Source organism: Nanorana parkeri, unplaced genomic scaffold, assembly GCF_000935625.1.
Source record: "Nanorana parkeri isolate BGI_ZX_2015 unplaced genomic scaffold, ASM93562v1 scaffold50, whole genome shotgun sequence".
Taxonomy (NCBI): domain Eukaryota; kingdom Metazoa; phylum Chordata; class Amphibia; order Anura; family Dicroglossidae; genus Nanorana; species Nanorana parkeri.
The window spans coordinates 2,931,395-2,944,194 of record NW_017306318.1 but is presented as its reverse complement, the minus strand read 5'-3'; the positions used below and the strand labels follow the sequence as shown (position 1 = coordinate 2,944,194).

Genomic DNA, 12,800 nt, shown 5'->3' with positions numbered 1-12,800 from the left:
TGCCTTTTATCTAAATCTTCTCAATTTTCCTGACAATATCCACCCCATCTGTTGTCAGTGCTATCACCCACAAGGTGCATCCCCTCCCCCCTTCCTTAGTTTTCGTCTCCTCATTATTCTAGTACTGTCATGCTTTTTTTCCATTCTGCTCAACCCTGCACCCTGACTATCTCCGTGTACTGCACAAATAACAGAACTATCAGTCAGACCGTGCTAAGCGAGAAAATATACATTCAACGCTAGTCTCTGTGTTTGCAAGTAAAAAAAGGTTTGGAGAGGTCCATCCGTCATCCTGCCATTGTGCTGTCAGATCAGCCAATGGCTGTCATCGCTAGAGGTGTGCCTAACCATGCTGTGTCTAACTTGGCTTCTGTAACACCGTTCTTCTCAACCCAGACATAAAACTAATGTGTGTATTACCTTGGTATACTGTATACATAGCCCATCATAAAGTCATATTGACCCTATATGAGAAAGCAAAAAATAAAAAATCAAGTCTACAGAATCAATCTCATACATAAGAGGTCAGAACCAGTGTGCTGTGAAATGAAGGCATATTAATTGACTGTATTGAGGGCCCACAAAAAACCTGCTTGACCAGCGTTGTCATTCAGCGGGACAAACTATCTCAACTGGTTATAAGGCAGCAGGGCCATTCAATGAGCATTCTTGACCTACAGCCCACTTCAACAAGTACCACTACAAGTAAGATAAGGGTAGCTCTCCTTGGCGGTCTTGTGGAGGTACTGACATTACATTAAAGCTCCACTGTCTCATTACAACAGTTGGAGACTAACAGGGTTATTCACAAAAGGGCAAAGAGTTTGGAGAAATCAGGAGAAGTGAACAATCTAGGCCAAAATAGCTTATTTGGAAAAATGTCTCTAATTTAGCTCACTTTCCATTTCAGCTATATTGACCTAGATTGTTCACTACTCCTGCCTTCTCCAAACTCTTCACTCATTAGTGAATTACCCTGTAAATAATCCTAAATCTTCCAGCTCTGCCTAAGGTATGGGAAGGGCCAAGAACATGACAGAGCTTGAGATATCCCTATTATGCAGTGCAGGGAGACACTTCTTGGCCGTGCGTTATCAAGAAATGTGTCAGCACCCAAGTTGTTTGTTGCAGCAGAGGAGTTAGCAGTAGGGCTTCAAAGCTAAACTATAAGCAAGTAGCTAAATGCACAGGTAAAGTAGACCTGAAAAGCGTACAGGTAAAGTATATACACCTAGAAGCTTTGTAATTTTGTTCATGTAGGCTGTGGCTGTGGCCCCTCCTTCTCCAAGTCAGAAAGCTGCTCTGTAAAGGATTACAGAAGGTTAATATAAAGGCAGATTCAGGTATCTACGCTAGCAGTGTTCATTATTATTATTTTTTTAATACATAGCTAGATTAAATGATAATATTTTTTAGCTACTCGGAGTTCAACTTTAACATTACCTTTCCTAAATACATTAATTCTGTAGAACCTTTCTTGTTAACACACAATAATATAGCTGAAAACAATGATTGAACAATACAGGTTTTACAGATTATGTGCATCATTGTTAGGACTGATGCCACGCTGGCAGGTTGGCATCATTCATCCAGCATGTTGATTTTGCCAGCACTGATCTTGTCGCTTAGTGGTGGCTGTCCATGCATTTCCTCCACTGATTTAAATGATTAGCACAATGCAGACATTTGCTGTCCTTGTCCGGGCCCAATTAGAGCAACAAATGAAGCTTAATGAAGGCATGGGGATGCGTGTCACATCCATGTAACCAACCCATCACTCGAATCCCACAGAACAGGCCTTCTAACCATTCACTGTCATAAAGGCCTGGAATAGTTGGCACCCTAACTCGGAGAAAGACCTCACACAAGAAGCAACAAAGCAATAAGCAAAGACCCAAATGGACAGAATATAATTTACGCAAACAGGCACAGCAATGGGCATGTGAGTATGAGAAAATGTTGGCTGTAGGTTGTCAAATTTTACATCCAATCAACCATGCTCTAATGAAGGCCAAATGGAAAATAATAGCCTTCCAGTACAAATTGTTGGGTTAATGTATTCACCAGTTATTGCCGTGACTTTTTTTTGGCCAGTCTGGACACTTTGAACGTCTGCCTATAAACACAAACCACAAGATTACGCATTTGCCATCCTCGATTTCGTTTCACTGTTACTGGGCCTTACTTTCCCTGGTGTCATTATTAAGCCTGCCAGCTGCCCTTCCAGTGTCCAATGAAACTGCTTCCATGGGCCATAAGGGCAATAACAAAGTGAAATAAAATCAGAAAGGGGCACATATGAAGATAACAATGGTAATAACAAATCTTGTAGTGTTTGCAGTGCTTTTGCTTTTAAAAGTTTTAAATGGACCACAGGTTCACTTTACTGGCCCCTTAAAGTGACATTAAACCCTCAGATTTTTTAACATAAAACAATACTGTAATGTGTGCCTTACTGTAATCCATGGTTGTTTCCCTTCTCTTTGCTGCTCTTCCTTTTAAATCCGTATCGCTTCTCATGCTGGGCAGAACTTCTGTCTTGCAGCAGACTGCCTGGTCTCGGGAATGGATACATGGTGTCTGTGTGAAGGTTCACAACCTGAGCCACCACTACAGGAAGAGGCACTCAGCTGCAAAGGGAAGTTCTCCCCCAGCATAAGAAGAGATAAGGATTTAAAAGGAAGAGCAGCAAAGAGAAGGGAAACTATCATGGATTACAGTAAGGCGCACATTACAGTATTGGTTTATGTTAAAAAATCTGAGGATTTAATGTCACTTTAAGGACTCTGCACACGGAAATGGGCTTATCCGTGAAGTCAGGAAAAGTCAAGCCCTCAGTAAGTAGGTTTTTTGGCTAATAATGATTACAGTGTATACCAGGGGTAGGCAACCGAGGCCCTCCAACTATGGTGAAACTATTAATTCCACCATGCCTCTGCCACTGGGAGTCATGCCTGTGGCTGCCAGTCTTGCAATTCTTCATAGGCTTTGTAGTTTTACCACAGCTGGAGTGCCAAAGTTGCCTACCCCTGATGTGTACCATGTGGTACCTGCTCTTAGCCAGGACTTCATGTTTGAAATGTTTAAAAATGGCTGACAGGTTCATGTTTATCCCATATATCAGCATTTGCAAAGATCTCTAATTTGCTTCATCACCAGCCCATAACAGACTGTGCTGTATTTCTCATATATAAAATTAAAACATACAAAAATAACCTCTTCCTTGTGTAGTACTTCTTTAATAAAGAAGTAAATAACCATAAAACAAATTAATATACTCACAAAGGTCATTAGTGCATAGTGTTATATTGCTCATGGACCTATCAATAGGATAAGTTCATGCATATAAAATCCACCACTAGGGACAGACTGCCAGCCATGAAGCAGGCTACTCCGTCACAGTCAGCTGACATCTGACGCGTTTCTCGGGCCACACCACCTTCAGAGCTTTATAGGTTTTTAATCTTTAAGTCCTATCTTTAATTGCTGTTTGTATCCTTGTTCAGAAGACTTTCTCTCATTTCCTGTCTCGGTGATCACCATCATTGGTCCATGGTTGAAATTCTGTTTGAAATATAAAGGGTAGCATTTCTTCTATTTTATAAATATTTCTGGACTTTTAAATGTATCCTACATGCCTAATTCAGTGCACTGAGATATAAGCTATAATCAAAAGCTACATTTTCTTTTTCTTCTTAAAGGTCATCACAGTGGGGGTCAGTCTTGCACTAACCTCTATCCAGGACCAATGTGAAATTCTCCAGAGTGGCTCAAACATCACAGGTGAGTAATAAGATGCGCAGGAAACGTTCCTCAGTAATTTAAGTCTTTGGTGTTTGAAGAACAGCCTAGTTACTGCTTTAATGTACTGAACAGTTTATGGCTGGGACACAGATTAAAGTAAAATTGTAATTTAAAATGTTTAAAAGTTACAGACATGCCTAAGAACAGATATAGCAGTGTATTGGCTACTTCACTTGAAAGCCACAAAAACAATTACATTTCAAAAAGCAGCAGTATGAACTTACCACGACCATACTTCTGCTGCTTTAAGGGCAATCTAAAACCTTTTTTTTTTTCTTGGATACAGTAGGGAAGGGTTAGAGTCTTTGTCAAGTGTAGGAAAATCTAAAATCTTGACTTGTCAATGAAACAAGAATAGATAGGACATCTTCCAATGTGGATACTTGCTATGGTGGCAAATGTCTAATAGAGAACATTTCTCCCACTTTGGAAAGACCTCTACTTACTTCCTGTTGTGCCTAGCGGCAGGTTGTGAAAGGCTATCTCCAGGGGAAAATAAAAATACCCTTGCAGTGCGGCTATTCCTACACTGCAATGGTAACTGCTTGTTTACGTCAAGGGTAACTGTATAAAGGGCTTTTACATATCTGATCCCCACTCACCCAGCAGTCAGTGTTGAGCGCTTGTGATGCTACTGGACTGAAGACACTTTGATAAAAGGTTTTTCTAGAAATTGTTTTTATTTAAGGCTGCATTATTGCCCAATGGGGGCAGGGGTATTTCCCAAGCCTGGAATTGCACTGATGTTTCAGGTACATTCTGGAGTGACCACGTTCTGAAATGTCTCATTGACTCTACATTGAGATCTATGTGCTGAGTTCCTGAGTCTGAACATCTGCTGTTGCCATTATGAAGAGCCCCCACTCTACCATGTTGTGGAGAATGTGACTCATACATCTAAGTGAATTAGTGAAAGCTTTGTCAAAAGTGAAGTAATTCTATTAGTTATGGCTGTTGCCAGATACAATTATTGACAAGAATGTTGTTCCCCTGCAGGTCTGGCCTGTAATGTATCTATTGATATGATTGGGACGTGTTGGCCTCGTACACCAGCTGGGCAACTGGTGGCAAGACCATGTCCTGAATACTTCCAGGGTGTACAGTACAACACAACAGGTAAGGCACTAACTCACATCATTCCAAGACATAGAAATACCATTACATCTGGTGGAAAACTTCTATAACAATTAGACTGAACTCTGTACCTAATGTAATGTGGTACATGGTAGTGCTAGATGACTTTTCTGTTTTCATTTTCTTACAAACCCTATATGCGACCCTTTCCACATGTAGGATGATTATTGCGAGAATAATGAAGTGCCACCAATGAAGTGCGAGGAACAGTATTTTCAGACACTGTTTTTGTTTTTCAATTTTAATAGGCCTACTTCACAGACGTCCTCATTAATGTGCAAGGGGGGTTGCCACAACATTGCACTCCGATCTTTAACTTTTAATTCTGTGTATAATAATGTTCATTTCTTTATTAATCCCACTCTTCTATCCTGCATATATTTCACCAGGAAGACGTGTCACAAAGGGTTGGGCATTTGGCCAAAGCCGTTAACATTTGTAGCAGCATTTAAGATCATTGACTGCTATGACAAATTCAGTGGATCACTGCTTCTAATAGGCAAAAGAGTTGATGGGAAAATATAGAGCAGTGGTTCGTAACCTCTCTCAGCTGGAACCCATATTCTATCTATAAATCAGCTCTAAAACTGATGGATTAGGTTTTCAGTGAATTGGCCTCTTTTAAATGACTTGAGAGGGTACAGATTACTGTCCATTTACATAATGAAAGGAAACTGGCAACTTATGCAAAATAATATTAGAACATAATAAATAGAGATGAGCTAATCAATTCAACGGTTAATGTAATACCGCACAAGCCAAAGGAGATTTGCTGTTCCATATGGCCCATGTTTGCACCAATTTTTCAAATCCGCAGCGAATTGTCAGACTGCAAATTAAAGCAAGTTTCTTCTTTAGCTAATTAATCATTATATGCTTCTAATTTTTACAGATTTAAACACTGCTTAGTTAGGTAAAGTATGTGAACAACTAGTTCAGATAATCTTGTATCATTGTCTGGGATAGAAATTTTTCTCAGTTCCTCTACCGTTATCAAACTTCAGGGAAGCTAATAAATGCTGATGTAAGATAATTGCATAATATACTCACAATGCTATGGAGAAGGACAGGGGAGGTAGGTAGTGTACTTGCTTCCTCTAGGTAAGACATGTTTTGGTATATTTATTTATTACAGGTATTTATATAGCGCCCATAACTTTTATACAGCGCTTTACATAGTTATTATTATTATACAGGATTTATACAGCGCCAATAGTTTGCACAGTGCTTTACAATATAAGGAAGACATTACAGCCACAATACAATTCAAGACAAGATGGTAAGGAGGGCCCTGCCCGTTGCACATTCACATCAGTCCCTGCCCTCAAGGAGCTTACAGGAGCTAATCAACCATCCAGCATGTCTTTGGAGTGTGTCTTGGTGATGGACGCCGGCAGAGAGAGGAGGAAACAGCCACCCGGCGGGATAAGGTATGCCGCCAGGTCCCCTCCTCTCTCCTGATACTGTTGGGCGTTCGGTCCATGACCGAGCGCCTGACTTTTCAGAGGGGGGTGACACCAAAATGACTGTAAGTCATTTTGGTGTCACCCATCAAATGGTGTCACCCGGGTGCGGGTCGCACCCCCCACACCTCCCTTTTGACGCCACTGACTGAAACAAATCTCCCCTTTGGAAGACTTTCTATTCAGATGAAACTTTGGCATTTTCTATCACTTTCAGTAGGGCACATAAAGTGGTTTGTTGCTTCAACGGGGACCCAGATATCAAAAACAACCTGACAGGATAGTTACACCTTGCCTGTCCTATCTAAATCTAAAAAAAAAAGTCAGGCAGAGGGAAAGGACTAGTTACCGGTATTGCCAGTGGTCTCCCTGCAGCTGATCTGTTCACCAATACTGACTTACCATGCCTTGTTGTGCACTGTGTCTCTGGGAGTAATGTCATGCTAGGGTATGGTAGGGGACCGGCAGTTTCAGCATATCTGCTGTGCTGGATTCGCGGTGGCAAGGGACCTAAAACAGTAACTTAAGTGAATATAACTTGCTTCAAAAGTTATGAAAAATAAATCCTTGTAGTTTGGTTTGTTGAAGGGGAGGAAGGGAGTGAAGGGTGGGAGGGGTGACCAAATAGTGCTTTAAGATTGTACACTAAGCCGTGCATGTACAATTTCAAGATGCCTAGGGTGGCGGGATGAATTGGCCAATCAAGATGAATAGGAGATGTCAGCTGCAACTCGGGAACTCAGAGACATCGCATTGTTGGAGGAGAGGTAAGTGCAGCAGACTGGGCTGATATTAAGCTATAATATCATAGCTATAATATCATAGCTTGAAGGCCACCTGGGGCAAAGAAACATCTTCAACTAAACTGAAAAAAATGTAATTGCTCAAATCCAAATGGCCTTCATATATAGAATGTATGAGGTACTAGAGGACACTGGACAGTTAAAACTGAGAAAACACTGTATAAGCAGAAGTTACCTTTAGTGAATACCACATGTCAAAATGATCTGTAGATCCACAATTGAAGTCTTCTGCACAGGGAGTTGCTAATTTCAAGTGTTTGGTTGTGCCTAATGGCATTATGGTGTAGCACGATGATGGCTACAAAAATGGTTACTGGCTTTCCTTTGTTTGGTTGGGTCTGGTTTGTAAAAAAATAAATTTAAAGTCCAAAATAAGGCTAAATTAATATAGGCCAAACTAATACTCTTGTAATGTAAATTTAGACGAAAAAATTTGCACAGTTTGAAATTCCCTTAAGTTGAGTTATTTGTTTGAAATTCCTTTTCATCTTGTGCTTAGGGTTAACAATAATTAAAATCAATTTAACATTTACTTATGCTAAGCTCTTGAACTTAATAAAAGATATAAGTCCCTTATGACTGCCACAAAATATAAAGATAGCCATTACTTACAGACCTTAAAGTGAACTCTTATGCAGGGCAAAGCAAAGCAAGACGGTCATTTTACTGGTGGCCCCACCAGCTACACATACTTTCCTACCCTTTATTCCCCCCAATGTTCTGTTTGCAGTTCTGACTGCTTGAGTAGCCAATTGCCAAGCACCTGCACTGCCACATGGGAAGAAGGGAAGTGAGCCACCTGCTCCCCCATACCTGGAAGGTATCTTTCTTTGCTCCTGGCAGATGAACGGGGTGACAGGGTAGGATAGGTGTGTATGTGCTGCTGGTGAGGTCCTCTACATAAATAAGACATGGGTTTGCTTTTAAGTATATGTAAACCCTAACAATGAACTCCTTTTGGTCTGGTACATATACTGTATATTGAAAGCGCAAAAATACCTGTATATCCTGCCTGAAATCCATTAAGCTGATAACTATTATGGTTACTAAATGGAGTTTGCCAGTTTGAATGTAGTGTGTTGTTATAATAATAGATTATGGCCACTAGATGGAGCTGAAGGGCTTTAGAAATAGATACTTATTTCCTATGCTCCTCCGCTCCTTCTAGTGGCCATAATGTATTATTACAACACACTACATTCAAATAAGGAAACTCCACTTAGTGGCTATAATGTATTATTACAACACTACATTAGTTACAACTGGGAAAAATATATTAAGAACATTCATTTTTGGCATTATTCGCCCCCTAAACAAACATTTCATAGATATTCACAGGGTGAAAGGCCAATTGTTTATAAATAACCGCCATAGTTCCCTCCCTAATTATGTGCCCTTATTTTAAATCAGCATTCTGGAAGGTAGCGAAGACTAAGAGGAAGTTTTGGGAAATTTGAACTTTGCTGTTGTAGGTGGGGACAACTCACAGGTTCTCCGTCATGAAGATGACACGGGCAGACCATTACCTACAGGAGTAATTTTAGTCTTCCCATCTGTCGCTATAACAAGAAAGTTACAGATGATTCCCATTATCAGCCACACTACAGTTTTGCTTGGCAGAGCTTTTGATTCTTCTATAGCATTATTTATCTTTATTACCGGGGCCTGTTATTCACCGCCGAGGTCTTTGATGCCTATAACAATCTTCACTCATTCTGTTGGCTCCATGATTTGTGATGTGCCGGCAGCAGATCACCGGTAGGAGGTGGATAATACTTTTTTTCTGCTGCATGGCATTAGTGGCTGCAGCTGGGCTCCACCTGAATATAGCAGGCAGAAGGCTCAGTGGGCATTGCTCTGCTCTATGGGCTTCATGCATTATAGAAGGCGAGCTGTGATGCGGTCACTGAAAAATCGAAGCAGTTTAACATCACTGAAGCTGCTTGAGGCATTGCTTTCAAGTAAACCTTTCCACTCTGAAAATAAAAATGGAGGAAAAATTAGATTCTTCTCCAGCATGTGCACTTGTCTTAATCCCACTGTATGTACATTTCTTTATCTGCAGTGTGGATAGAGCTAAGAAATTAAAAAAAAAAATCCCTGCACACACTGCTTCTGTCCTGAGGCTGCTGTGAGCTGTACTACTAGAAATAGCAATGATCCAGGGCTGTCCCTATAATGAGGCAGCCAGAGGCCCCTCTTTGGGTCACAAAGGGATGGCCAGCAGAGCGTCCCAGGTTGCTTAGAACCAAGCACAGAGATGCGTAAGGACCATACACATCTTCCCCTCAAGCTCTTAGCAACCTGGGACACTCTGGTCAGCATTCCGCCCAGCTTCTGGCAACCAGTGATGTCAGTGAGCTGGGTGGGATGCTGGCTGGGTGCTGAGATGATCCACCCCCCTCCCCATTAGCGTGCATCACCAGGATGGGTTGGATTGCCCCTCTTCAGTCCCGAGTTTATATGTTTGCATGCTGCTTGACCATAACATTAGCAAAAATACGCATTAAACTTTGTTAACCATCCCAGCTATTCCAACTTGTACAAGGGATAGGGAAATTACAGGACCTCTAGCTGCAGCAGGGAAAAATCAGGTCTCATCTCCTGCCAGACAGGTTTATGCTAGGTGGTTGGTCCAGGATGACCTGGGCTCAGAGAGGCTTTAAATGATGCTGGGCATCAGACTGAGGCAAAAAAAAAAAAGTACTGCATGCAAAATCTATGGCTTGAAGATGAAAATTGCCGCAAAAGCTGGTTTTGTTATTTATTTTTGTTGTTTAGTTTGTTATTTTATCTTTTCATTTAATTTTATCTTGTTATTTGTAGCTGGAGTTCTGCTTTAAACATCTCAGCTGAAAAAAATCGTCCCTCTTCTCCATCTTAGAAAGTTGGGAGGTGTACATATCATTTACCAAAATGAAAATATACTCCTGCCAGCATATGTCTAAATTTATGCAGAGCCTTTTGTGCCTTTTTCAATGACTGAATCTCCAACTCGCTCCTTACTATGCAAATGAGTGATTGTTTCTGCATGTGCTTCTTTAAGTTTGAAAGAACCCTTGACCCCCGAGAAAATGAGACACAACATGCGCCTCCTTCTCCGTCCCAATCTCCGAACCGCTAGCAAAATGCATTTGTCTGCAAGTAATGAGAAACCAGGCAAGCTGGAAAACCAATTATATGCTTATATATACACCACTGCAGTGTATTAAATATATCACGCGCAGAATGCAATGCCGACAAAAGTTTTCTATCTATAATAGAGTTAACCACGCCTGTGAAATACAAATCAGCTCAGAGACAAACTGCTGGGTAATAGGCCCGGCAAAGGATTCCGTGCCAGCAGGGAGACAGCTGATTATGGTGTCGTTACATGAACATCCTGAAGTATTGGTGGGGATATCTGTACTGATAGCCCTCCACACCACGCATCTTGCAACCTGGCTCCTTACTAATGCAGCTTGCAAACTGTTGGAGCCACAGCGTGGGCCGTGAGAATGTCACAACATCAATCTTCTTCCTTCGGCGTGAACCCGCAGGTCCTTGGCCGCAGAAGGTGACAACTGTGAGGGTGACAGCTGACTCCAGGGAAGAACAAGAGCTGCATAGAAAACAGAGTCGCTGTGTGCTATTATGGTCTCTGCCTCAATAATAGGGATGGAAAGGTGCTCAACCATTTTTAAAGCTGAACTCCGGGCCCACAGCTAAATACACAAATGCATGCAGTGCTTTTCACAATGGCTTAGAGGTTAGCACTTCTGCCTTGCAGCACTGGTAGTCCCCAGTTCAAGTTCCAGTCAGGACACTATCTGCATGGCGTTTGCATGTTCTCCCTGTGCTAGCATGGACTGATGTGAATGTACAACTATGTAAAGTGCTATGTAAATTGTCCTTGCTATAAAAAAAAGAAAAATACCTGTAATACCTACTGCATATTCACATCAGCCTCTTCCCCCAATGAGCTTACAATCTAAGCTCCCTATCTTACATGCATACAGGACCAATTTAGACAGGAGCCAATGAACCTTCCAGAATGTCTTTGGAGTGTGGGTGGAAAGTGGAGTACCCGGAGGAAACCCACACAAGCACAGGGAGAGAATGCAAACTCCTTCCAGATAGTCTTCTATCTGGGCAGGAAGTAAGGGAATATCTGCATCCCCCCCACCCCTGCCCCCAGCACACTGCTCCAATCAACAGCATTGCTCAGGGAGCTAGAGCACTGTTGATTGGAACAGTATTCAGGGGGAGTTTTTGGAATGCTGAAGACCAGGCCCCTGCTTGTGTGTGAGAGCAGAGGTCTGACTCTACAGCATTCTGCTGCTAGTCTATTTGAACCCTTCCTGCAGCACTTAGTATGTAAAAATACACAAAAAGAAGCGTGTATTTAGTACTGTACTTGCAGCCTGACTGCAATACAGAAATAAATACGCATAATATATCAAAAGGGGGAAGATAAAAGTGACAGCTGGAACATGTCACATTCCTGGGTTGTATTTTTTTCTTAAGCTTGCCCCCCCTAAAAATGCCCACTATATGTAAGGGGTAGTTCGGTTAGGACCCCTGTTCTGTGCAATCTTAGAGTAATTAAATGCAAACCAATAATGACTGTCTGCTAATTAGAGTGCTAATGAGAGTGATGAGAGCCGGATCTTAACAAGCAAGGAGATTCCACTGATAAATGATTACAACCATTTATCTGTAGTGTTGTTGTGTCATTTGGAGAAGTCAAGGTGCGGACAGCATGTCAAAAGCTCTGTCTCACAGGGTGAAGGGTATACTGTATACAACTTCTAAAATCTGCTCATTAGAAAAATAGAAGCTTATAATAACACAGTTTGTTTGCATACATATAACCACATACAGTTTAAAGGCATCTCCCACGCATGCAATTTAAAGGTTTGATGGTTTCCCAATGTCATCTTCAGTCACATAAAAAGATGGACTCTTTTATGGTCCAACTTGCCATGCCATTTGTTTGGCAATCCCTTGCCTGTAAACCTTAAAAATAGCCAAAATTGGCTTTCAACATTTGTTCCCTCCCCCTAAAGACTTCAATTGGGTTTAGATTAAAGTGACACTAAAATTAGGAGTTATCCTAAAAATGCATTCAAGTACCTGAACGATTAACATAAATGTATCTTATTTGTGTATCACTCAGCTGTAGATCCTCAAATCATCTATGAATTGGTGTTGACACTGTCCTTACTTCTGGAGGGTGGCTACTTTTGTTCCCCATGGTCCCTGTGTGTGTTGTAAAGTAGCCACCGCTCCAAGCTTGTTCCCATGATGGACACCCTCCCAAATTAGTAAAATAAATGTGAGACAAAAGGTACCATGCATCACCCACCCCCATCCTCTGGTAATGTGCACCACCAGAAAATCCACCCCCTGGAAACATGCACCACCAGTGATACCCTTTACCACATCCCCGCCACCAGCACTCAACCTCCCCGCACCAAGCCTAGGTTCATCACTGTGACCAATGTGTCATCTTTTTAATAACTCATAAAATTAATTTAAACAAATTAGCATTTCAGTCTAAGACCACCAAGCAGTGTATTATTAACTTAGCCACAATGATGGGTGGGGGGGGGGA

At 41.5% G+C, this 12,800-nt stretch overlaps 1 protein-coding gene across 1 annotated transcript in view; it reads left to right on the top strand.

The window, feature by feature from the left end:
• Positions 1 to 3,674: 3,674 nt before the first annotated feature.
• The window catches only part of CRHR1 (corticotropin releasing hormone receptor 1), a 31,430-nt gene continuing 22,304 nt past the window's right edge, over positions 3,675 to 12,800 (top strand). Inside the window, exons 1-2 of the mRNA XM_018574406.1 lie at positions 3,675 to 3,783; positions 4,801 to 4,920. Of these exons, the coding sequence (XP_018429908.1) occupies positions 4,827 to 4,920 (94 nt within the window). The 5' untranslated portion in view covers positions 3,675 to 3,783; positions 4,801 to 4,826. The remainder of the gene's footprint in view (positions 3,784 to 4,800; positions 4,921 to 12,800) is intronic.